Here is a 27,287-nt window from a genome sequence, read left to right as displayed (position 1 = left end):
GCTAAGCCGGGCGAAGCCGCTCTCATCGGCGGATTCAGGGCTGCTCAGACAAAACGTTCTCCCATGAATTTCTCACTCCGTTTGTCAGACACACTTAAATAAAACAGCTGTTTGTTTCATTTATTGGTGCTGCTATTCCTGGAGGCCTCGCCGGAGGGCTGATTTCTCTACAGGGTCCAGATCGAGGGGGCGGGCCTCCTTCCTTCAGCCAATTCATCCTAACGGGAGAGGAAACTTGAGCGGGGATCTGGACGCCTGGAGACGGTTAACGGGAGTGTGGAATAGGACTTTCTGCAGAAGGCAGTCACAGCTGTCAGCTAGCACAGACCTGGACGACCATGCGTCGCTGTTTCTCATCAGTCAAGATTATTTCAGAGCCACAATCAGATTCAGAATTTGAATCATAAACACTAAACAGCACTTTGTTGAATAAATGAAATAAATAAAGCTGGTAAAGTGTTGAAGGAGATTTTTTGTACCTAGAATAATGTGATACGTAAACAACTTTCACCAATCAGGCATAACATTATGACCACCTTCCTAATGTCCTCCAAAGCAGTTGTGTCCATCAAAGAATGGACATGGTCCTTCTGAGTTTGTCATGTGGTGTCTGGAAACACAGTGTTGTTGTTGCTGATACTTAATCAGTTTGGGATCTGATGAATTTGGAGGCCTTGTGCTGTTCTTGATGTTTTTTTTAGTTGTTCCTAAAGTGTTTTTGTGTGTGCATCCTGCTGGGGATGGTTGCAGCCATCAAGGAGTTTCATTGTTATGAGGTGGGGGGTACCTGGTCTGGTCTGGTCTGGTCTGGTCTAGGTGGCTGCTGCATGTCTAAGTAGCATCCACACAAATGAATACCAGGTACAAAAGTTTCCCATCAGAACATTGAAGTGTCACAAGATGGTCGATGTCATTCACTTCTCCTGTCTCCTGGTCATAATGTTGTGGCTGATAGGTGTTCAGTTAGCAGAGGATAGTTATGTCCGTGAAGGTTCTCAGTCATCCAGGTCATGGTAATACAAAACACGTTGGAGAAAGGTTGTAGAGTTTTCTACAAGGGAAGGTTACTCTGAGTGAATAACTACGTTCTGTGACGGGTTCAATGAGCTGAAGGTTTGTCCAGCAGGTTGAGGAGTGGATGGGAGGATGGTCTTCACGTATGCTAACCCACCCCTCCAACATCACTGCCCACCCCAGACTCATAAAACATCCTGAGCGTCGTCCCGCAGATGTTAAAAAACGACCTCAGTCTACGCAGAGAAATAAAGACGTCTCTGCTGCTTCCTGCAGAGTGCCTCAATGCTCTTAGACCAGTCCAGTTTATTGTCCTTTTGCACTCCCACATAATCCTCTTTAGCTAAAGAGAATGAGCATTCTGCTGTCTCCAATCGATACAGGGCTCAGTCACTGCTCATGGATGAGATTTGGAGAGTAAAGGGGGGCGAGCGGGGGGGCTCTTAATTGCAGCTCCGTCCCGTTGTCGTCCCGACCGAGGACGCACCATGAAAACTCCACGCAAACACTACTGCTGCTGCTGCTGTTTTATTCCCAGCCCTAATGGAAAAGCTCTGAACCTCATCTAAACAAACGTTTGTTTAGCCGGCGGCGCCTGTTATTATTCAGCGAAACTGAAGACTTTCATTTCACATTCAGATAAGAGCGAGCGGAAAGTGACAACTCCTCTAATACGATGACTGATGGCGGCTGTGGAAGTGAAAATCGAGGCTTGTGACACCGTCGGTGTCAGGAGTCGTCTTTGCTTACAAACTTTTTTATTTTTTTTCCAGGTGGCGACGCGTTTCAAACAAATATCTAACACCTAACCAGAGCAGCCTCTCCTCCGCAAGAAGTTTCAAAGTGAACCAAAGTTTTAGGCCGCTCCCGTCTCAGCGGGGGGAGAATTTCATTATCAAGCGGACGAATCACCGTCGCCCCCGTGGTTTTTTGTCCCCCTTTTATTCTCGGGTAGAGGCATGGATGGAAATGCTGAGAGCGCGCTTTCTGAAGGCGTTGTGCAAACACTCGCAGCTGGAACGAAAACTCATAACTCTGATTTGGATGATTGTTTGTTTTTCTCCTCAGCTGAGAGATCACATGGCTCCTTTATGAGCTGGGAAAATGGCTCCGACCTCTCGGGCTCATAAAAGCCTCTGGAGGAATGTCAGGCATGCGTCTTCCTGGAGCTCAAATCAAGCATCTAAAGGTTTGTCCTCTGACTTGAAAAAAACACCTTTTTTTTTTTTTTTTGCTTTTGACAACACGTTGCTCAAAAAGTCAGGAAGTGAGTTCGAGGCTGAGGTCACTTCCTGCACGTTCCGCTTCTTGGGGCGAGCGTCTAACAATAGCTCTGAGCGCGTGAAAGATCCACACATAAATACATTTGTTCCTCCTCGGGAGGTGCCATCGGGGCCGAGGCCAGAGACCGGCGGAGGTGTTTCGTTAAATTTAGATTGTTTGCTCCTCTGCTGTGGAGACCCTGATTGCATTTCAACACAATCAATACTGGCATATTGGATCTGAGTGAGAGGGCAATAAGAGCCAATAAAGCTTTGAGGGGGCGCTCAGGCGTATTGTCTGTCAGGCGGGGAGGGAAAAAAAAAATAAAATGAAAAAAATAAATAAATAAATAGAAGAGGAAGGCTGGACGAAGCAGCACGACAAGAAGGAGCCAGACACAAAGACTCTAAAGGCTAAGAAGACAAGTCACCAGAGTACATGCATCCACGCAAACCGCACACGGCCCTTTCTATCTCGGTTTCTATCTTTCTCCCCTCATTTCCTCCCTCTTCTAGATGCTCACACTCACCCGCTCGTCTAATGACGCACGCAGGTTCCTCCGCCCACGCGCACAGTTCACATCTCAAAAATAAAACCTCAGGATGTGATGTTTTGCTGAAGCGGCGGCAGGGGAGGGGAGGGGAGGCGCTTCGCGACGCGGCCGTTTAAAAAATAAAAGTGCCCTCCGCCCCTTCCCCTCTCGACCATTTACCAAACTTTCAAACGTGGATTGACCCTCTCTGGCCTCCTGACCCCTCCCCCCTCCCGTCTCATTTCTCACACAGCGTCCGGCTGAGGAACCTGTAACCAACTCGTTACCTGAGCAATCAAACCATGAGGAGAATATGATTTTCTGCAAAGAAACTGAGCTCCGTTGGCTGCAGTAACAAAGCCCACAGGCGCAGGGGGCAGTCTGCACAGAATACGAAGCATTACCGGGGAAGCTAATCTTAAACATACTGCAGAGCAAGGAGGGAGGGAGGGAGGGAGGGAGGGAGGGAGAAAAGCAGAAAGAAAGAGGAAGGAACCCCGGCAGAAATCTGCGTTTCCTGTTGCTGAGAACTTTGTCAGCAGTTGCAGCTGTTTGAAGCCTAACGAACGGAACCTGCTGAGCTCCGGCTCTGTCACACGCCTAAAACGCCGCTTTGACGTCTTTGTCTCAGCACTTTGCTGGAAGCAGCAGCCACTTAGAGCACAAACCAGGAAAAATAAGACGCGGTGACACAGGTCTGAATGTGCACTGTCGCTTTGATGCATATTTCATGCACGTCTCCAAAAAGAGATCCCAGTCTTTAGTAGGGCCGGGTACCTACACTCTGTACCATAATGGCACCGGCGCTGATGCAAAGGGTAGTAACCAGACTGCAAAGCAGCGCAGGGTTCGGCGCCTTCGCCTCTAACGCTGTGCCGACGCCACACGTGACGTCAGGTTTTCACCTGCACGGATGGAAGTGAACCTTCAAAACGCCTAAAACGCTCAAAAGTTTGGCTGGACTTCAACTCAAAGGTGCAGACTGAGAACCTGCCACACCCAAATGCCTCAAAGAAAGAAGTTAAATAACTTCAGGAACGGGACCACGCCTCAAACCCTCCAGTTACCTGCACCTGTCTACATACCTGTCTACACAGGTGCATCTAACCCACCAGTCTCTCCTCTCCTTTACATTCTCATTACAGGAACCAGGGGGACGAGGACACTGATACACCCCCAGAGACATGGCCCCACCCTGGATCTCACGCCGTGGGTTCCTGCATCGTTTCCACGTCGTTCATCAGGTCATACACGACCCCATTCATTCCGTTCCATCTCCTACCTTTATAAAACCAAGCGTGGTCTTTGTTATTGAATCGGATAAAACCTTAACGACACCCGCCTTTACTCTTTAGCTACGACCGCACTGAATCCCTTCATCAGGACCTCTGTCCCAAAGGAGGTCCAGATTCTTAATTCAGTATTTTCCAATAATCACAACTGACCTGTTTTATTTTACTACATTTACAACCATCAGAAACACCCCCCCCCTCCCGCCAGTCAACCCACTTGCTCGGGCCGCATCTAATCCACCATCATGTTTTGATGTGAGCGGTGCAGTCACACCCCGGGCACCGGGAATATAATGGAAATATAATGTAAAAACCAGATGACCGTGAATTCACTCTTCAATGTCATTCTCCCCTTCAATAACTACGATTCAATTCCACTTTTCAAGCCGAGGAGCCAGGGGATAAATCCGGGCCCCCACGCACCCCCCACACCAACCCACGCCCCCCCCTACTCCCATCCAAGGACTAATCTCCCCTCGGAAAGCCACTCCTGCGAGCGGCGGCGTTCCCGCTGACCTCTCCCGCGGCTCAGCCTTCTATCTGGAGTGGAGCGGCGGGGACGGGGGCTGTTCCTGCGTGTCACTCACCTGCCGACACTGCTGCAGCTCATATTAACAAGGGGACTCGGGGGCTCTGGGGGGTTTTGCATATAAATGATGTGTCTAGTTCCCCTAGATGATATCAAACGGTGTGTGTGTGTGTGTGTGTGTGTGTGTGTGTGTGTGCGCGAAGGCCTCGCACGTCTGCTTTGATGTCAAGGGCGACGTCTTTATTTCTCCAGCCTCCGTGAGACGCAACATATTGAGCTTGTTTTCAATTTTTCATTCCTCCTCCTGATGCTCCTTTAACGTTTCAGCATCACATTTTGGGAAATAAGATTCGTGCCGCGCATCCCCGAGTTGGCTCGTGTTTACAGAGAAATGGCTTCTTTCCACGCCATCTAACGCGGCGACGAGCCGTTTTCTCAGTTCCCTGCAGGGTCATGATCTCAATACCAAACAGACTCTTTTTGTTTTGTTTTGTTTTTTTTCCGCCCTCCCTCCAGCTTTTTTTTTTTTTTTTTTGTTTTAAAGGTGAATGAATGGCAGCGGAGTGACCATGAAGCTGAATGCACGCTGGACTGAACGATCGAGAAAACAAGCAGCAGCTCATTGGCGGGCTGGTGCAGAGGAGGTTTATTACGTGCATTACCTCGTCTTTTCATCACGGCCTCTGCAGTGAGAGGTGTTATTTTTGCACATTTGGTAGCTGGTTAGCAGCCCGCGGGGCCGCTGTGGCGGAGAGCTGTGATCTAACACCGTGGCGAGGAATTATTGCAAACATTATTCACAGTGAGGCCGTCGCAGTGGAGAGAACTCATGAGGGCACGCTGCATCTCCAAAGAGGAGGCAGGTGAAGAGAGAGGAGGGGAAGGGGGGAAACAAAACGTCAGCCGTTACAGTTACGCTCCTTTTTTCAAAAAGCGCTGACGCGCAGCACGAATCTGCTGCCTCCACTTCGTTCTCCTTTTGTTCCAGTTATGGTGCAAACGTTTGTTATAAATCCAGGGATGATGTATTTGGCGTGTGACAGTGTAATTGTTTCTGACGTGTACAGTCTCGGGGGAGACGTACGACGGGGATTAATTCATCAATGTGTTCACATTACCTGCTCTTGGAACATAACAGAGAAGAAAACTGCAGGTGGAAGCTTATTTTTTGACATTAATTGGTATTTGGACAAAGAGTTCACAGCTTCCACAAAAGGAAATGCAAGAGTCACAAGTAATTGATCTGATTCTTCTGACTTTAGCTCATTTACGAGAGACAAGTTGTGCATAGCGACGCTTTAACGGTGACCTTCTGTATTTTTGGCCACTATTATCACTCTTATCCTTCTCCTAGCATCTTGTCCACATGCAAGAGACCTTGATGCATTGTTTTACTCATTGAGAAGGAGCCAGAAAAGAATGGAAGATGTGCACTGCTGCCTAGAAAGAATTCATAAACAAAGTTTTCTTGGGGAAGGATTCAACAGGTTCAAATCATAGACTGTAAAAAAAAAAAAAAAAGAAAAGTGGACCTCCATGACAGCTCCTTAAAAGTGGAGCAAGTAGTGGCTGCAGTATAGGTCATGTAAGCTCCACCTCCTCCATGTTAAGTGGGCGGGGCTCAGTGTCAGTAGTTAATATAATACTGATACTCCATTTTTTCAGAGAATTTCCGTTTTGGTTTATCTGACGCGATAAAAACAGGATGTGACGTCATAATGACTGACAGCTGCCGGCTCCATGAAATGTCTCTGTATAGACGTGACACAACTCATCACCTGCATCCCTGGTTCAGATGCACTCAAAGCGATGCACACCAATGAATATTCCTCCTTTAAGGTGAGCTTGCTGGTTCTTCCACGATTCATTATTTGAGAAAAGTATGTCTGAAAAACGCACCTCCCTCTGTAAGTATCTGTATTTATGTCGATGGCCTGCAGCTCCAACAGAGACTATTTTCATATTCATGATCTTTGACTCGGTTTTAAATATTTCACAGACTCCCCTGCAGAAAAAGGCCAGACACATGAATCATTACCTACACTTACACGTGTGGTACAAGGTAATTACAGCCACGAGTGCCACGCACGCTCGCCGCTCTGCCTGAGAATCTGCTGACGCTCAAAAAAAACCATTCCTAAACCGGTGGGACGAACGTACACGGAGGGGGGGATTTTTCTCAAACTTGACAGTGATGGAGAGACAAGACAAGATGAGAGTGATTACAGTAAGTGCCGAGCCCCAGCGTTACGGAGCATGCCTAGAGATAATAATGTGGCCAGACGCCAAAGACGGACAAACACAAAATAAATAGGGAAAGGGAGGCGCCTGTCAATTTCCCACCATCCCTCCCCAGCTCCACCCCCCGTGTCAGGTCCCCTACGATGGAGGATATAAAAGCCTGCCCGGCCCCCCCCCCCGACGCCCACGTACCCCCGGACTCCTTCATCCATCCAGTCCAGTCCGTCTGACAAACTAATGGAGACTAATCAACTGTCAGGGCGAACACGCTGCTCACTACATCTCCCTGCTTCCCGTATCATCCCTCCTCCTCCTCCTCCTCCTCCTCCTCCTGCTGCTACACTGCAACACCCACTGCTCTGCAAACCCCCCCTCCCACCATCATTCAGCTATAACTGTCACGGGCAGAAATAACAGAGCGATAGCTATATATAGCGCCCTTTCCCGGCCCGGTGAATACATATACCACACAAACTGGGAGTCGTCCCTGAGCACATTCATTTCCCATTAGCTCACCTTAACCTCCGTGACCCCCATTATATATTTAACCTAAATCTGATCCTAATTCTGCACCTAATCCTAAATTAACCCTGACCTTTACATCAGTGTCAGGCCCGGTAGAAGTCTGCAGATGACTTTTAACTCTTTCTTGGCAAATCAAAGTCCAAGGACGGAGGGGGGAAGGAGATCAGTGTCTAATAAGTTGATTATAATTATTGATTATGACTAATGGTCTAATAACAGAGATGAGTTGCCCTTTAAAAGGATTTAGGTTTGTGTCTGCCTTAGTCTGCTTCCTTTCTTTGCTTTGTTTTGCGAGATAAGCTGCAAAATGTCACGGGAGTGGGCTGGAAGCAAAGCAAAGATATGATGAAGGAGATCTACGTTTTGAGGAAGGAGGAAAAAAGGATTTACTATTTAAAGCTGACTGCATTAGAAATTCTGGTTAATGTGCTTTATATACGTGCACAGCAAGCGGTTTCCAGAGAAGCAACATTTCTGTATTCCCAGACTCCACCCAAATTCTGGCTTATTCAAAAAAGGGGCGGGGCTTCTCATAAATTGGGACCAAATTCAGGCTGTAAAAACGTTTATTTCTGTGGTAAAGTTGAGCTTCTTTACATGAGGAGGTCAACTGGGATTGACTCCCTTTTGGAGACGGCCTCTAGTGGCCTGTCCTACCGTCCTTGAAACAGACAAAAGTAAAGTTTTCCTGTGCCTTATTTTTCCTAACGTAGCAGTAGCCAGCTAGCGACCTGTGAATGCACCCACCTGACGCAAAGAGCAGTTCCACTCTTAATTACCCAATAACTTAAACAGATGCATCATGTAAAAAATCTCCCCCATGCACTGTTGTAAATGTAGAAATTAGATCATTTTGGGAACTGCAGCTTCATGTTTTTTGTTTGCATCATGGTCTCACACTTATGTAGCAATATTGTCATTATTATCTATTTAGAGTTTGTTGTCACATACATCCTCTTTTAGTTTCGCCTTTACCAACTGCCACAACAGAAGCACTACTCCACTGAGGCCTAATCTAACCTCATCTGAGCCAAATTACTGTAAAAGAAACAAACTCTACCCACTCGGTTAGAGTTTACCTCAGACAGCAGCTCGCTTTAAGCGGACGGTGTTGGACGTTTGGGTCGTTTAAAGCTTCTAACACAACACAAAAAAGACACACATGAGCACTCCTCAATAGACATGCACGAAAAACACAAGAGAAGCCCCCGAGCCACGGAGTTCAGCCTCTGCATGTCAGGAAGCAACACCCACCTCCCATTTCATAAACACCTCAGATTGAGGAGAGGAAGGAGAGTCGGACGAGGAGGAGGGGGCTTTTCTCTCTCTCTCTCTCTCTGTTTGTTTGCATGGATGTGTGTGGAGGGATGCTATCTCTGTAAAGGAAACTGATTCATTTCCATATTTTTATGCACAGCGCAGCCAGCACTCGGAATCTTTTTCGACTGTCAGCAGCTCCTCCGCACTGTTAACGCTTGTTGGTCGCCAGAATCTCACCGGCCCCAAATAACCCACGCAGACCAACCGAGCAGAAACTGTTTTTTTTTTTTTAAATATATTTTTGCAAGGGTCAAGCCAGTGGCCTTGAACAAAACTGTCTCTCTTACCCAGCACGACAACTTTCACTCTGTTTGGACCCTGCCATACATAATTGATGGGCGCCAGCAGGATGTTTGAATTGGTCTGGAAAGTTCCTATATCATTAGTGCAAAGGCTGGATAATTGTCAGAAAAGAAATTATAATGGATGCAGCTATACGGGGGGAACAAGCGCTAATTAACACTCTGTCATTACAAGAAAGTCCTGATGAAAATTACAGCCAGCGTGCTCTTAGTCCACCAGTGATAGATTTCCTCTGCATCTCAATCCGTAATATTTTTCTACCGGGGATCCGGTTTAATGGCATTTTCAGAGGGTTGGAGAGCAGACTGATTAATCGCACTGGAGGTAGCGTTATTTAGTAAAATACACACAGCACAGGGTTATATATTGCAGATTGCGAAACGTGCCAGGAACGAAGGCGCCTTATCTAACGCCGACATGATGCAGCAAAAGCCTGGAGCTATTCATATAATGTCAGCTGTGCAAGAGGAAGGAATAATAATTTAGATTTTTAAGACCCAGCAGCACAAAATGACCTTAGCATGTTAGGTCAATGTTTTTCTTTTGTTTTTTGTTTTTTTAGAGGATTTCTGACCAACAGCAGCGATAGCTTTAAGGATTTCTACATCTCTGGAGTGGTTAATATCGTAACATTTACAGGCTGCTTACCGTCTTTGCCGATCAGGAAGTCCAGGTAGCGGTACGTGTAGGCCACGCCCACCTTGGTCTCCACCTGCGGCCTCTTCAGGGTGGAGTAGATCTTCCCCGGACTGTCCTCCTCTGAGGGTGGCTTCATCTTTCGCAGCCCGCAGCCCATGGCTCCACGGTTTGTCAGTCGCTCTGTGCACAGACACTGAAAAACCACACAAAGCAGATTAGAGCGTACAAGGCATCATCGTCTACGTACGGTGTTAGAAACTAGACACTGAAGCTCGGTTCAAGCGAAAACATCAATATCAGGAGGAAAACTTGAGCAATTCCTTCAAAAGTTTCCTCTTATTTAATATAAAAATACCTAAATTATTATAAAATCTTTGATTATCCAACCACAAATAATCCTTGGTTTGAGTTGCATTTAATAACTTGATCCTGGTGCTCGTAGTCATTAAATGCAACTCTCACAAATCACACTCCTTATTTATAAAGCTATATTTTTGATAATGTGGAAATTAAAAATTAAAATCCCTTTCTGGTTCGGTGATGGACAGAATCTGTGTTTCTACCAAGGTTGTTTAATTTGGCCTTTCAGTTTGGACGGAAACTTTCAAACTAACTGATTCAGGGGTTAATATTTGAGTACTTGTGTACGTGATTGGACAGATTTTTAGACGATGGTGTTATTTATTTTGGAAATAAAAATGAAACTCAAGTTAAAATAAGCAGCTAATTATTACATTAGAAGAAAAAGTGAATAGAAGTCAATATCAAACAAGCCTCATAAGTATTTTTGTCAGAATTGTAGTGGAATGGAAGCGTAAAATAGCCTTAAAGTGGAAAGGGAAGTACTAAAACCTCAAAAGCGTACTTTAATAAACAGACTTTTTTTTTTTTGTACTTTCCCTCACTGGCTAAGTACAACTGAGCCAGATTAACCTGTCTGTGACTGTACACACAGTCGGATATCCATGATCCCTCAGGGATTACAGAAGGAAAACCAATAAAGGAGAACACGACAGATAAACATCTGTAAATATATTGAAAAAAAAAAAAAAAACACGCACACACACAACTAAATGGGCTTGATTTTTCACGGGTTCCTCTCTCCCTCGTTTCCCAGGGAGACCAAATTAATAGAGACAACCGTGGAGATGGAGGAGGACCTTAAAGAGCCACGGCGAGGACGCCGCTTCACCCCCAAATGGTATGTGACAGCATGGCCGCCTCTGTCCGCCGGCTGCATCTGGGAGCAGGTGACATCCTATTGTGTGCCGCTGATTAAACTCAAGGATGGCTGCATGAATGAATGGATGGATGGACGGATGGATGGGTAGATGGATGGACGCCCTCCCTATTCCACCCCCCCATCCTGATGAGGTAGCCTCCCCATTACTCTATTATGCTCCCTTCTAATTACAGGACGTCGCGGGGCCTTGGCACAATCTGAGTCGACCGTCGCTTCAGAGACGACAGGACAGGAAGTGGGGGAAGAGGGAGGGGGGGGGGTGGCGGATGGTGACGGGGGTGGAGGAAGGAGGAAGGAGTGGGAGGCGAAATAGGAAACGAGCAGACGGGCTTCTGTTAATGAGGTGAACGGCAAGAATGGAAAAGGTGAGAATCAATCAGGGGAGACGGAGGAAACGGGGGTGGCCGGGTTGGAGATTGTTCGTTGGAAAAGGGTGGTGGGTGGGTGGGGGGGGGTGGGGGGGGGGGGGGGGGGGGGGGGGGGGGGGGGGGGGGGGGGGGGGGGGTCGGTGGGGGGGGGCAGGGGTCGTGGGGGTGTAATGCATGGCAAGTAGAGTCCGGAGAGAAAAGGAGCACGCAATTAGAGTCTGCTGAATAAGAACGGGGAGCAGGAAGACAGAGATGAAGTGGGAGATTCATTACGGTTGTCATGAAAGCCGATGTTTCCAGTGGCACTGACATGAATGTCTTTGTTGGACTTTATGAATCTCAACGTGCGTCACAATCATATCTCTACAAGCCTCACAGGAGCTCTCGCGGACCCGTGATTAATACCAGGACACGTGCCAGCCTCTCGGCTCAAAGCTCCCGGCGAGGGGTTGAGACGCAACCAAGGTTTTTCTCGCGTCTTTGCCTCTCACCAGGACCAGGAGGTGTCTTGATTCAGTTTTCAAGAACAAGAAACCCAAATCGGCACAAGCCGGGGCTGTCAAAGTCCCTAAAAGCTCTTCACCCCACTCCCCACCCCGTAAATTGTCACTCAGGACTGCAGCGCCGGAGTTCAGCATCACAAATGACTCCGACCTCCCAAGAAAACAGATGAAAACAAAAGATCAAGAGCTTCTTCCAACTCTTGGATTTTCCACTGTTGCCTACAGTCACTTGTAAATAGCTTTCATCATTTCTCCCTCTACCCCGGAGAGAACAACAAGAGAGAAGGCGAGGCTCTGTCATGTAGTCTGCAAGAGATGGAGAAGAGGTAGTCAGAACAATAGGACGGGGAGGAAAGGGGGGTGGGGGGGTGGAGGGGTGGAGGGGGCTTGTGGAAACAAAGTGGATGGAAAGGAAAAAAATTACAGGGCCTTGTATTTGCATGGCTCCTTGAGACCTGGATAGGAGGCGAAGTGGAGTGAATGCGTATTTTTAGAGTTGAACTGGAGGAAATGCGAGATGTTTATGATTTTTCGGAGGCCTGGAAGCTTTTCCCTGCGAGGCAGGAGGCTCCGGGCCATTTTAGCCCCCGAACTCGGCTTAAGATTGACAGGGATGGAGTTGGGGATGCTTTTCGCAAAAAAGTAGACGAACCCTGGGTAGCTACGGAATGAAAATAAAAACAGGAAGAAGGACATCGATTTCCCTTTTGCTGAACTTGCAACAATCCCTGTGCCATTTCGTTCCATGTTTTGCCTCTTGCTAATGGCATTTTGAGGTTTTATCCGATAAGAGGTTTGATTCGATAAGATTCGCCGCTCATGAGCTGAGATTGACGTTCGGTGGTGCTTTGTTGTAGCTGGGATGCACTTAGCTTTGGCACAGACGGCCCCAAACACCCCACGGCACTTTGTATTGTGCTGAACGTGATGGACAACATCAGGGAGATGCTCGTCTTTCGCTGCAATCTTTTCCCGGCGTCAGTCAACGAGAGGTTGTCAATCCGAGGTTTGCTTTGCTTTCCGTGCTCGTATCGATCGCCGGGGTCAGAGCGTGTTACGTCTTCGGGGATTTGGCACATTATTAAAGCAGAATTAATTGATTTTTTTTTTTTAAGCCACTTTGCAGAGGGAGGTCTCCGCTGACATATTTTCACCTTATAAAGCTGTTAAGACGACCACGTGTCTCATTGTCTATTCAGAAGCCGGGGACTGAGCGGTCGTTTAAAGAGGACGTGAAACAAATGGAACATGTGGACATATTTTAAACATGATACTGAAATAAAACAGAGGAAAAATCATCCGTTTAAAAGAAAATGCATTTTGTACTCTCCTCCATCTTTATTTTATGTCACTCCCTACGTCATCGTGATGCTTTTGTCACTATTGAAGAAGAAGCAGTTTAGGACAGAAAGGGAGATTCTTCTATCAACTAACCCAACGGACTAAACATTTGAGCCACTGACAGGAAGGAGGGTTGAGAGGAGGATGAAGGAGGTTCAGACGGAGTAGAGGGTCGGCAACACTTCATCGTGTCATAACTCAAAAAAGACCCGAAATTAAAATGTCAAAAAAGGACTCAGTAATGAGTAGCTCCACCATTCTTTAACCCTAACCCGTTCTTTTGATCAGCTTACAATACATTTCCTGCTCTAAATGTTTGGTCCCCTGCTCCCATTTCTTCTTTTTGCATTTTAAAGCTCCACTCTAAAGCTCTAAACTGGTTCATACTGAACACCAGTATTTTTTTTTTCATTATGACATGAATTTGTAATATACCAGCATACGGGTGTATTTGATCACACATGACACTGACACTGTTTCAGACCATTTTCAATGTAGCGCTTCTTAACTTGGCGACTGCGTCACTGCAACGCGTGGTGAAGATTTCCAAAAATTAAGCTGCAGAACGAGAAGTCTTCAACCAACCATCGGGCTAAAGATGCAGTGCTTCCACGGGTCCATGCAAACCACTACTAGTGTGGGTTTATTCTACAATATTCACTCATCATCACAGTGAAATAGTCCATCCTTAGTCAATCTGCTGCATTAATTCGTCTCTCAACCAGTAGAAAATGTTGTGAACAAAAAGTACTGTGATACATCGTGAGGAAATACCGATATATCGTCGATACTTAGAACCTTCTTAAGATCCAACAGTGCAAAATGCAGCTGGCTAACATCGGAGAACAGGTGGTGGTGTCAGTGGCAAATGATGGACATCATTATAAAACATCCAGGAGCAAAGCAGGACACGCCTCCTTTAATTGGTTTAAAGTCATTTTCAATGCATATACGTTTTAACAGTGAAACTTAAACGGCAGGATTTTGAAACTCCTTTCGCCATCAGTGTTAAAACTTAAATAATCCTTTTAGTATGAGACACATTCTTTAAATTATAAGAACTGCGCTTAGTGTTTCATGTCCTCTTTAAAGCTCCTGGTGTAATAGTTAATCTCCTTCTGGCTCTAGTTTGGTCTCCTCCCCAAAGTGTGATAAATATATGCATGATTGGGCAGCGTACAGTGGATTTATTAGAACCTGGAAAGAGACTGAAAGAGAGAGAAATGAGCTAAAAGAAGCCAAGTGTCATCTGATCCGCTGATATTACGAAATGATCGACTTTACGTTCTCGTATTCTGGTTGGGGAAGCTGTGCATCCGTGTAGGAGATGACTGTATAAAAGCCCCGTCTTCAGCTCACAGCCCCCCCCCCCGGCCGCTGTGAATGATTTCCTTAATGCCATCTGACTGAGATCTTCCCCACATTACAGGACCGCGTTACAAGGCTTTGATAGTAACGTTGCCGAGATCAAACCCCGCAGCATGGGAAGCTTCAGACTGGATTAATGGAGGAAGACATTAATTAGGACACTGTGTTCTTGTGTTCTTCTCCATGTAGTCTCCCTTTTAAGCCCGCTCGCTTCCATTCTCATTCTGTCCCACGCTTTATCTCCCTCGTCCTCTTTGCCTTTTTTCTGACTTTTGATCTTTTTTTAATCTGACAAGTAAAGTGGAGCGCTGGGCTTTGTTTGCCAAAGGAGCACGCTGCTGGTCCGCTATCATCCGGGGTTTAATCGCGAGGAGTACTGTCAAGGGCTCTAGAAGGGAGGACGAGTGGGTGGAGAGGGACCATCGAGGCTGACCTCACGAGGAAAACAACAGCAGCGATTGTTTGTTCGGATTCAAGCGACCCGTGTTTGCTTTCACCTCGACAAGCAGACTCCCAAGATTGAGTCAAACGGAGAAGAACGCACGTAGTGGTCGTTCAGCGCGTCCAGGAACAAACATGGAAGCAACGCGACGTACGAGGATCAGCGGGTCTGATCTGTGACACTTAGCGGTTGGATCCTCGTCACATGGGGTCAGGGTTTCCATTCACGTCGAAATGCAATTTGGAATCTCGGCAGAAAAGCAAAAAGTGCACAGAATAATAGGAAAGAATAAACGGCAACAAGCTACGAGCTAGCAACTTACAAAAGTAAGCATTTCACAGCAGTAGTATTTAAAGCGTCCTTCAGTTTTGTCTGGAAGACCTTCGTGACATCTCAAGGGTGTAACTAACTTCATTTTAACCAACAAATTCCTCCAAACAACTCTCTCTTCCTGGGGCTCCCTGGTCTTGCATCGTTCCTCCAACGATGCGCAACTTCCCAGTGTTCAGCCACACTTTTTATTTCGTCTATTGATGGTTAAAAGGTTAAAGCATTTTGAATGATAACAAGTAAAAGAGCGCTTCATAAATACAAGACCATGCATTCTTAAAAACAAAGTTTTTCCTGTTGTGGCCTGCAGTCTAGTAGCCCGGCGTTACTAGAATCCATTATTACGAGAACGTGACTCCGGTAACGGTGCGCTAGGATTTCATTAAGGACCGAAGCCCCGTCCAAATTATTTGATTGACCTGGCAGATCTTTGCCGAACATAATCAGTTCTCCTCCACAAACACTGCGCGGGCGGGAGAAGTATCGGGCGGGGAGGCGGGGTGCACCCTGGACAGCATCTATCACACAGAGAGACGGGCAATCATTCCCACTCACACCAATCAACCAATTAGAATCACTAATTAACCTAACGAGCGTCTCTTTGGAGATGGGAGGAAACTGGGAGGACGCAGGAAGAGAGAGCTGTTTGGAGGAATTGGTTGGTAAAAACGAAAAAACCCACGGCGACACAGGGAGAACATGCAAACTCCAGACTTGTTGACATCACTACTTGAGTTGCAGCCTGTTTTTATACAGGTTATGTATATATATATATATGTCAGCAGCCCACAGTATGTAGCACATGAGCTGTCTATTCTGAACCTACGTATTCAGGTCAAGAGTATAGATTTCATTGCTTTCTACTGTATTTTTCTGAAGTTGTGCAACCTCCTACCTCATGCACGTTTAACATTATTTATAAAAAAGTGGGGAAAAAATAGTAAATATACACATTTAATATGGTTTATAGTTAAAAAAACACAATATAGATTAGTAGGACACAGGCTAAACACGGTTCTATTTTTCATTGCTTTTCAGTCTCGGGGAAAATCCCTTCAGTCATGGGCAAAACACATGCAGGTGTTGCCACGGTTACCACAATTTCCATACATCACGGTGTAGAACAACAGATGCTTTCCTGAACGCTCACCGTTTGAAGTCACTATCAAACACCGACAACCTTTTCTTCGAGCTGGTTGTCGGTCCTGGGACTAGTTTTAAAATGAACAGCTACGTGCGAAAAAGAGTCGTGGCTCAAGTTTAACCGAACCTCAGTGCAGAATAAAAGTAAACAAGTTATTTTTGAGTAAAGATCTCAGGGCCGATTTGTCCAGTCGTCTTGTTCTAACCCTCCGAGTCTCAACTGTGTCTGTTTGGCAACAGCATCAACTAAATGCCTGACAAAGGTTCACTTCCTGCACTTCCTTCCTTCTGCACTTCCTTGCCATCTTGAATCTGCAACTAAGTGGGAAAACAGAGAAGATGAAAAAGGAGGATGTTAATGTGACCTTTACTGATGGCACAGTTTTTTTTTTAACATACAGTAAATCTCTTTACGTTACATAAACTAGGTTAGCCATGTGCACTTTCAGCACACAACCACAACCGACATCTTCTTCTTCTCTTTCTAATTTTAGCTCATGGATTTTAGAATTACAGTAACGAACGACGTCACTTCCTGCCACATTTTTTGTTTTGTCTGTCTGCAGTTTGAATTCAGAAGCACAAATCCAGACAGTTAAAGAAAAGGTTCATATAGTGAGTATATAACAGTGTATACAAGGAATAATGTCTGACTTTGTGATGACAACGCGAAGCTCAAATCAAAAACACATTCTGATAAAAGCCACTGATGCTGTTTTTAAGTTATAGATATAAACACACTGTTTTCAGGTTCTCAAGTTAAGAGGAAAGTTCCTTATCTGTCTTCTAGGAAAAAAGGGATGATTCGTGCTCCATAAACCCTAATCCAGTAGATGTATGGGAGTTATTTATTTTAAGAGAGTAGAAACTACAGGAAAGAGGAGAACACAGTTGACTTTTATGGGGAAGTGATTTTTTTACGATGAGCACGTAAACTTTCAGGGTTTTTCAGGTTTAGATAAGACGAGAGAAGACGCTGTTTGTTACCCAAGGGGAAAATTTTTGTGGTTTCAAAGTAAAATACTACATGAGTGTAAATCCACCAATCAGCCATAACATTAAAACCACTGACAGGAGAAGAAGTGAATAACATTGAACCAGGCATCTCCACCCTGTAGTAATCACACTCCTTGATGGCAGCAGGATGCAGCCTGACACAGACACATGCACAAAAACACAAGGTTCAAGACAAAAAGGTATTTAATAAACACAAAACTCAACTAAAAGCGCTGCAGCGATGGCAGGTGACAAAAAAAAAAACATGGACACAAGAACATGGGGACAAGAATTTGTGACAAGGAGCAAAGGGAAAGACAGGGCTACAAATAAACACAGGGGCAGAGGGACGATGACACTAATGAGGGCGGAGAAGCCAATAAGCCAACCAATGGAAAACACTAAACAGGAAGCTGAGAAATTTAACAAAATAAAACAGGAAACTCAAAGGTCTGTGTATGTTTTGGTCATTGGGTTGGATATTTAAAATAACAAGAAATGAGCGGTTATTTGATTTTCATTTTAAAATTCAAAAACTTAAATTGAAATGCAAGGCATTTTTCTTTACCAGGGTCAAGAATGGAGAAAACAAAACTTTAAAAAACGGTCCATTTTCATTTTGTGTTTCTAAAACTAAAATTGTTAGAAGACAGAAACACCATTTCATATTTTCCAACCGGAAGTTGCTGTTTTCAAAGTAAGAGCACGTATGAGGACGGTGCTCCAGATATATGACCTAACTGTGATGTGATTTTGACTTGGCAAAACAAGACTCATCATCTGCAGAAATCTATAATGTTAGCTTAGTGGCTACTTCCTGATTATATGTAGTTATTTTTAGTTTTTACCTGAAATATGCGGCTTAGTTTTTCTGCAGTCACGTTTGTTTTCACTGAGACTCTTTTATTGTTTGGAAAAACAACGTACGGATCCATGTTCATCAACTTCTGTTGCACAGCACCGTCCTCATACGTGCTCTTACTTTGAAAACGACAACTTCCGGCCGCACGATATGAAAAAAAGGCGCTTTTTTCTTTCTGTTGACGTTATTTTTTGTTTTTAGAAACAGAAATTGAAAATCAAGCAGTTTTTTTGCCTTGAATTTCAATTTTAAATTTAAAATAAAACTCAAATATCCTTTTACAGAAGGGAAAATCCAATGACCAAAAAAACACCTGGACGATATTAGGAATGTGGTCATAATGTAATGGCTGAATGCACTGAGGTTAGAAAAATACCAAAAATGATTGCAGCCCCTGTAGAGTCTGACTTTTTGTCTCTGAATACAGAAACACGCTGCTCTTTGGGGGGAGACGGATAAAAGAAGTGATGAATGAAAGACTGCAACAAGTGACCAAGGCTAACTCAGACTCAGCTACTCAGACTGAAAAGATTCAATAACTAATGCAAAAAAAAGAAAGATAATTAAATGTAATGATTAGTGAGCACGTGCATTTTTAGCCCCCCAGCCAAAAAATAAATAAATAAATAAATATATTTATAAATAAAAACCCTCTCCCCTCACAAGGAGGAGACGGAATGAGCCAAAGGTGGAATTGCTTTTTCAACTCAGTAGTGAATTTTCTAATATTTGCTTGATATGCCCAAGGACGCTGCATAATGGCAAGCGTGCAGCAGGAATGAAAAATAAAAAAATAAAAAAAAAAAATAGAATAGAATAAAAAAGAAATTTAAAAAAAAAAAAAAAGGGATGAAAGGTGACGAGTGAGGCAGCGAGAACGAGGCTGAGAGTAACAATAGCGTCTGTCTGGGACTCGCAGCCTGTTTCAAGGCTCAGACTGTCTCCGCGGTTCACTGCTGCCTTGGACGACCTCGTCTCCGTACAGTCTGAAGGAGACGAGGTCCACGGTCCACACACACACACACACACACACACACACACACACACACACACACACACTGAGGCAGCTATTGCCATGGGAACCAACCCCTCTATGACTATTCCCTTCTGTGGAGAAGAATAGGCACCAATCTTTCTCTTTCATTGTCGGTTTCTTCTCTTTTCCCCGGCTCCTTCGCCGTCGTTCCCTTTTTATCCATAAATTTGAGATTTGTACATTTCTGCGCAAAGTTGAAAAGAAGCAAAAAAAAAACGTTATCTCAACGCGCCTCGCTTTGCTTCCGCGCCGCGGCCGACGCAACACGAGGAGGATTGTTTGTCATTTGGAGAAGGAAGAGAGTAAAAAAAAAAAACACCTGGTTTAAAAATAGAAAAAAGAAAAAATCGTTTTCGTTTGCGTCTCTGTTTCCCTCTGAAACATTGGACGGGGTGTGAAGAGATTTCCCGCGAGTGGCTCATTGCTTTCTGTGAACTTGCTCCAGGCAGGTCATTTTTTATTAAAGCCAGCCGAAGCTAAGTTCCTACATTTTCAGACACCCCCATCGACGAGTCCGTGTTGAACATTACCCAAATCAATACTGCTGCAATTTACCTGAACCACCCGTTACATGGAGCCGTTTTACCTTATAGAAATATCACGCACGGGGAGGGTTTGGTTTTTATTTATATATACTTTTAATTTTCTCCCGTCTGAGGCTGAATAGTGTCTCTCGTGTCGGGGGGTGAAGCCAGAGGCCTAAATAACCGTGTGTCTTCAAAAAGCTTGATCGCTGTCACCTTCGCAGCAGCAGAGCGGAGGGGGGGGGGGAGCAATCTCAGCGCGAAATCTTGTAACCGAGCATTTCGAAGAGAGAGAAGGTGTGAGACTGTGCAGCAGGAATGACACGGCGTCATGAGAAAACTCGCAGCTTATCTGCCTCCGTGTCATTCAGACATGTTTACTGCGCAGAGTTTCCATTACGGTTGTGACTGATCTCATTTCTGCAACAACAAGTGATATGAAAGTTTGAAAAGCTGTAATTAGCTCTCAGACATCAACACAGTGTGAGCACTTCCAGTCTAATTTCTCCTCTGGCTTCAAATTCTTCTTATGTGCACGGATCAGGCATAACATTATGACCACTGGCAGGAGGAGCGAGTAACACTGAGCCGTCTTCTGGCAAATTTAATCTTCTGAAGGGAAACTTTCGGACCTGGCATTTCGTCCGTGTGGGTGTTTCTTAGACATGTAGCACCCACTTAGACCAGACCAGCCCCCGCCCCCGCCCCCATACACAGACACACACATGAAAAAACGCTTAAGAAACAACTTAAAAAGCCACGAAAAACATCACAAGGTGTTGACCTGGGCTCCAAATTCACCAGATCCCAAACTGATCAAGTATCTGTGGGATGATCCACAGAGGCCCCTCCCCCAAAATGCCCCCCCCACTAACATCAGACAGAGCAGAAATAGGCTGTATGACAGAAAATATATTAGGACAGGAGTCTTCAATGTTTTTCAGGCTCCAAACTGATGGAGAGATAAAGAACTGACCCTGTACCTGCTATATATGTGTTCTATAGTAAACTTGGTCTTGTGCTATTTAAAAATATATAAAAAATGTCTCATCAACCCAATATTTTGCGACTCTCCTGCAGTAACCCCTGTTGAAGACGGATGCATTAGGTCACGCAGTTAAGAGTTAAAAACATTTTAAATGTTAAAAACAACGATGAGCCACTACTGTTTCTGAGAGGGCACAACATTAGGAAGGTGGTCGTAATGTTATGGCCATAATGATCGGCGTATGTCTCACCACCCACAACCCACATCCGAAGCCTGTTTGACTTTTTCTCCCTGGCATCAAAAATCAACAGCAAGCACGAAATGAGAGGAGAATGAAATGAAGGTTGCCTAAAAATAACCACCTTTCAATTAGTTGCACCCTAAATATTTTCCCAGCGTGAAGCGTTGGAGTGTTTCACTTCTGCGTCTCCGTGGGTGTTTGTCTATGTATATATATATATATATATATATACACACAGAGAGGAGAGGAGAAGACGTTTACACCAACCAGCCAATTACGTTGATCAAATTTCACAGCACGCGGGGGGATTCGCCGTGCCCCCGGATCAGATAGCAAACATAAGTTGATTAAAATACATGTTTGCTAAAAGACTGGAGCGAAAGCAAAAACCAACACGGATTCAGAAAATACACAAACTGAGTGACTGAGAGAAAAAGCGCCGATAAAAAGTAAACTCCTGAAAAACGATGTGTTCACACGTCTCGGTGACGACGCGTTCACTTTAAAGGCCTCATTCCTCACGGCCTCCGGTCGCGTTCGCGGCGTCTTCAGGTGACGATGTGAAATCGTTAATAAAAGGTCATAAATCTTCGGTTTATGAATGTTATAAGTCATCAATAAAGGTTAATGAAGCTGACTTTTTCAACAAACATCAATTTCTGCAGAAGCGAATGTTGATTAAGTCATTAATAAAGAGCCGTATTAGACGCCCTCTAATAAGCTGTCGGCTAAAAGGTTAGCGAGTCATTTGTGAAAGTCTTTCCTTCACAATAATCCATCAGATCTGCACGAGTAAATATTAAAGAAAGAGTTCAGTTTTTATTTTCATTCTTTGAACACGCATAGGGCCTGGTCTGGTCTAGGTGGGTTCTACATGTCTAAGTCACATCCAAGTCCAAGAGTTTCCCAGCAGAACCTTGAATTGTCACCAGACGGCCGATGTTATTCACTTCTCTTGTGGTCATAATATTGTGGCTGATATGTAGTAATTACATTTTTATGATTTATTTTTATTTGTTTTGTTGTTTTTGTCTTCTGCTCTGTTTTCTTTGAAGTTAAAGCCTAACTTTTTTGGGGGGAGCCCTCCTCTTAAAGCCACCTGAGGGTTTTTTCAGGGTTTCCCTGACATGCATTTAAAAAAGAAATCAATTCCTTATTGTTATTGTACTTCCATTATCGTTGTCGTGCCTTAACGTATCTTAAAAGGTGCCAAGTAAAATGAAATACTCTCGCTGTGTATGTGCCTCCACTGCAGCTCAGCTCAGCTCAGGAAATAGAGTCGGTGCAGCACAGAGATGGAATTTGCTCTTGCGACTACGCTGTAACTTTGGAGGGCAGGACTTGTCCAAGTCAGACCACTGAAGCCTGATATTAGAGTCAGATGAGCATTCGAAAAAGCATTTCCACCCAGAACAGGAGAACAGGAGGGAGTAACCTGACAATGTCCTTATCAGTGGCACATACACTGACCTATGAAGCATTTCATCCACACATTAGCTGCTAATTAAAACCTCTTTGCATCGGGATTAGATCCTTCTCCTGCAGACTGTGTGGAATTAACCCTTCGTGCACGTGCTCCGTTCACCTTTCGCCCTGAGTAATGACTCCATTTTCGACGTGACACTTGTAGCGGAGCGAAGCCTGGACCACAATCGCTTCCACATTTTCCAGCAGGCGCGCTGCAGAGCGGCTGGTATATGAGGAGGCCATATGGGAAACTGCTTCCCTATGTGTGTGTGTGTGTGTGTGTGTGTGTGCGTACAGTATTAACGGTGTATCGGTGTGTGCATGCGTTGACAGTGTGTCAGCATTCCAGCATGCATTGTGTTTATGCGCTGCATGTACACGTGCTCACGCTTTGCAGTTCTGCACGTGCTCCGTGCAAGTTATAAATGGCACATTTACCCTTTGATGTAAAAGCTCGACATGGAGCGTGTGGGGTTTTCTGTGTTGCATGTGCGTCACTTTTCGTGATCTGATCTTTGGATCTTTGACTTTTTGTCTTCTTCATCCAAGTAGGTGCGTGAAGGATTCCTAGTTTTGGACACTGAACTGAAGTGGTTAACGTGCGGTTTTAGGCTTCTGGTTACGTTTGGGCTGAGGTTACGGTCGAGGTGGTTGGAGCTGGAGCACGGATGATGTCAAACATCAGTTCTGCAGAACGAACGTCGACGAAGCGATAATAAAGAGCTGGATGCTAGATGTTTTCTAGTAAGCCGTCGGCAAAGGTTACAGAGTTATTTGTGATTCTAAATGTTAACGAAAGTCTATTTTATTTTTTTTTTACAACAATGTTTCAGTTCTGTAAGCGTAAATGTTAAAGCAACGCTTGTGATCCGTTCACAACAATATTTAGATACACGGAGAAGATTTAAAGGCCACGGGGATCTCTCCCACTTTGACCCGTCCTGCTTTGGATGCAGGACCATGCAATTAGTGTGTAATGAGGTAAAAATACAAAATGTGCTTAAGTTTTTGTGATCTGATCTTTGTTTCTTCATGTGTTTGCGTGCATGGATGTAGGTCTGTGCTTTGATATGTAGCTGACAGCGAAGGTGTCTCACAGCCAAACATTCTCCTCCAACGACAGGTAAGTATCTAACATCCACACATGTTCCTATTTAAACCTCAAACCCTCCACTAGTCCTTCGCACGTAGCTCCACGCTGGTGCGAGACATCTCGCTCTATCTCGCTCTGTGACAACTCCATCCAAGCTCTAGTTTTTGTTTCAACTTCCTGTTTCACTTTCAACAACGGCAACTGAAACTTTTGCAGAAATTTCACCGAACACGAGTCAAACAAACACCTGCATCTACAGACCTCCTCGATTTAACTTTTCTTTATTGATCCGACTCAATCAAATTGAAAATCGCAGAGATGGAAAAGCTGCCAAAAATACTAAAGAGGAAACACGAGAAGATTTGCGTTAACGCCAGAGCCTCTGCAGAACTTTACAGCAGAAACCTAAATAAAGCTTTAACCTTTCCATAATAATAATGCATCGGTTCCATATTGCACCTTATCATAGACACTCAAAGCGCTTTACAATTGAATGCATTATTCACTTTCTCACACAGTCGCCCTCTAGTGGTGGTAAACTACCTCAGTAGTCAGTAGCCCTGTGGCAGACTGACGGAAACATGGCTGCTAATACACACCTACAGCTGCACCAAACATCACTCAGTCACAATCACACACCAGAGGAGTTCACACTGAGAGCAAGGAGGGTTAACGGACACAGAATCGAACTGCCAAGCTTTCGGTTATTGGACGACCGCTCCACCTCCTGAGCTACTGACGCCCACAAGACCTGAGACCTAAACAACCGCCTGCACATAAAACCAGCTTGTGGTATCTGAGTAACAGTTACTCATTGCGTTGTGGGAAAAAAACAGTGATATTAAGGTAATGATGACTGCTGTTGGCTGCAGGATGGGGAGCGAGACAGTTTTTGGTAAAAAACGTTAGTTAGTTACACCCTTGAGATGTCACGAAGGTCTTCCAGACAAAAGCACAACTTCCCAGTGTTCAGCCGCACGTCAACAGCGGAAAACATCACTTCGTTATACGGTAATTCAAAATACCACGTGCTTCAACGCATCGCTGGTGATCCGTTCGGTTTCAAAGGGTTGAGAACTGTAGGATGAATCATCTTCAAGAAAAAAATGACAAGTCCAGGTCACAGAGAATCCAAGAAGAGATGAAAGAAGGACAACAGGACACGTAGGCTGGTAACAAGCCCCAGTCACGCAAGTTCAAAACCACGCTTAGTCAATCCACAGCTTTTCTGAGCAGAACTGGTGAAGAAACTTGGACGAATCATCTTCAGCAAACTCTACAGATGCTTTTATTTCATGTTGTTGGGATGTTACGCATGACCTGGATGACTGTGTGTGTGTGAGAGAAACTCCTGACCCTCCGTCACTGCAGCCTTAACGCAGCCCGACGCTCCACCACTCACCAGCTGGAACTAATTATCAGCAGTTCACTGAGATTGAGCTCTCTCACTCGCGTCCCCCTCCCTCCCTCCCTCCCTCCTTTTCCTCTCTCCCATGCCCCCCCAGTCTTCTTCCTCCTCCCTGACGTCCTCCCCACCCTTCCTTCACCTCCTGCCATCCCCTCTCCGTGTTTTTTTTCCCCCTTTAAACCTCCTCCTGCGCCCATGCATGCATGGGTGAGCCGGTGTATCGGAGCACACAGGCATGTAAACATCCACATGTACCGACGCACACGGACGCACACGCACACGTTCTGCACGGTAAAAGCTCACAAATCAGCGGCGATTGGATGCAGGTAGAAGGAATCGTTGGCATTCTCCGCACACATCCATCACACATTCGACTTCACGACAAACCAGACTTCTCTGCTGGTGATGCACGGCGGACGTGCGAACATGTGGCGGCGGCGGCGGCGCATTTCAGAGCTCGCTGCCGGCTGAAGCCAAACTTGTGGCTTGCGGCGTCCCCTAATGAAACAACTCCCCCCGCCGTAAACAGTTTGCCACCACGCAGTCCAAGTTTACAGTGGCTGCCGTCCAGAGGAGCGCGAGGGGCTGCACATCTGTTTTGGGAAGTTCAGAAATTCACGTGCATAAAAGCATAAAAGCAAACCTACCTGTTTCGCAATCTGGTTTTAGAAGAAGAAGAAGAAAAAAAAAGTTCACTGCTCGGACGACTCGAATGCAGCAGCCGGACCGGAGCTTCCAGCTGACATTCTACTCTGGTGTGGAAGAGGAATCACAAAAAGAGGGGAGGATGGAGGAGGAGGAGGAGGAGGAAGGGTTCAGATCCTGTCCGAGGAGACGACCTCAGCTGCCCGCGGAGCTTTGAGGGGAACACAGTCCTCCGGGTGTCGGTGGCAGAGAAACGAGAGAAGCGTCTGTTGTGCTGCGCTAGGCTCAGCGGCACGAGAAGCAGAAGCAGAAGCAGCTCCAGCGGTTTTTTTTTGCTTCGTCTTCCCCTCTCACCACCTAATGGAGCTCAAACACTACACTTGTACACTCGGCTTGTTTAGGTCATGCTCAAAGTATGCCTGTATACCAGTGTTCTGCAAGCTCAGGGAAACCACATCCTGTCACATATTTACCTCCCTCCTCTGTCTCTTCCTCCCGTTTCAAACCTCTCTGCCTCTGTGTTTTCTGTGCAGGTCTCTTTTCCTGTGTCTTTCTCTCGCTCCCTCCCGTGATTGTCTGAAGCGACTGAGCGCTCTGACCCAGCGTCTGCTCAGGAGCTGCCTCTCCGCCTCAGCGTTTGCATCCGTCTCTCTCTTTCTCTCCGACAGCCGCACCAGTTCCACGCGACTGACTGAAGAATCCATCTGAGGAGAGGGAAAGAGGAGGAGGAGGAGGAGGAGGAGGAGGAGGAGGAGGAGGAGTGGGGGAGAGAAGGGGGGAGGTGGGCTTCATTGGGAAATACCAGAGTTAGAGAGAAGGAGGAGGAGGAGGGGGGTGATGGGTGGTGGGTGGTGGGTGTTGTTTAGGGAGTAAAGGACTTAAGAAAGGTGGGCGGACAGAAGGAGTAATCAATAGTCTGTTAGAGAGAAAGAAGTAGAAAGAAAGCAGTGCCACATAGTCGATAGAAACATTCAGACCTTCACGCTGTGGGAGCGGCTGAGGAGTTTTTATTAGGGAGCGAAGGGTTGTTACGGATTAGTCGACTGGTGGGTTCCATCGATGCTTTAAAAAGCGTCACGCCGGCTACGTGGACGCCCCCTAGAGGACAGGTGGGGAGCAAAGTGGGTGGCTGCAGAAGAAATAGCAGCGGTTCATCGGGTTTGTGGAAATACTTCGTTAGAGATGAAGCCGTGAATAGAGGGTCTACACTGACATCACGAGGCCACGCCCCCCCTGAGTGGCAAAAACACAGTGAAATATATCAGTAAATACAACGAGACCTGGAAAAATGTGGATTATCAGATCAAATTAAGGGAAATTGGACTCAACAATGATCCATATGAACTAGGAGAAGTGGATTAGATTCAGTTTAAGTTTCATTTAGTTTTAGGTCATTTCAGTTCTGATAAATGTAGCTAAATAAAAGATGCTAACGCTCAGAGCTTTGCTGAGAAGTAACGTTAGTCGTACAATACTGTAGCGTTAAAAGGATGACGTTGGAACTGAAATAGTTACTGTCAGCCGTAACTACAACAACACAACAACATCCACAAACTTATCTCACAGCCCTGCAGAGCGTAACTTAAGATATGACTTCATCAAAACATACAGCATAAATTAATAGTAAAACC

The 27,287-nt window shown here is 45.4% G+C and overlaps 1 protein-coding gene across 3 annotated transcripts in view; it reads right to left on the bottom strand.

The window, feature by feature from the left end:
- LOC125015946 (raftlin-like) overlaps nt 1–26,353 on the bottom strand; it is a 126,564-nt gene extending 100,211 nt beyond the window's left edge. For 2 of the 3 annotated variants that reach the window (XM_047598052.1, XM_047598054.1), the window contains exons 1-2: nt 25,659–26,353; nt 9,668–9,851 (exon numbers count right to left, since the gene is read on the bottom strand). In XM_047598052.1, the coding sequence (XP_047454008.1) occupies nt 9,668–9,815 (148 nt within the window). In that variant the 5' untranslated portion in view covers nt 9,816–9,851; nt 25,659–26,353. The remainder of the gene's footprint in view (nt 1–9,667; nt 9,852–25,658) is intronic. The other variant, XM_047598053.1, reaches the window with a different exon arrangement.
- Nucleotides 26,354–27,287: the final 934 nt, after the last annotated feature.

The sequence above is a fragment of the Mugil cephalus genome, chromosome 11 (genome assembly GCF_022458985.1).
Source record: "Mugil cephalus isolate CIBA_MC_2020 chromosome 11, CIBA_Mcephalus_1.1, whole genome shotgun sequence".
In the NCBI taxonomy this organism is placed as follows: Eukaryota; Metazoa; Chordata; class Actinopteri; order Mugiliformes; family Mugilidae; genus Mugil; species Mugil cephalus.
Note: the sequence above shows the minus strand (reverse complement) of the source record. Positions and strands in the feature narration are given on the sequence as shown.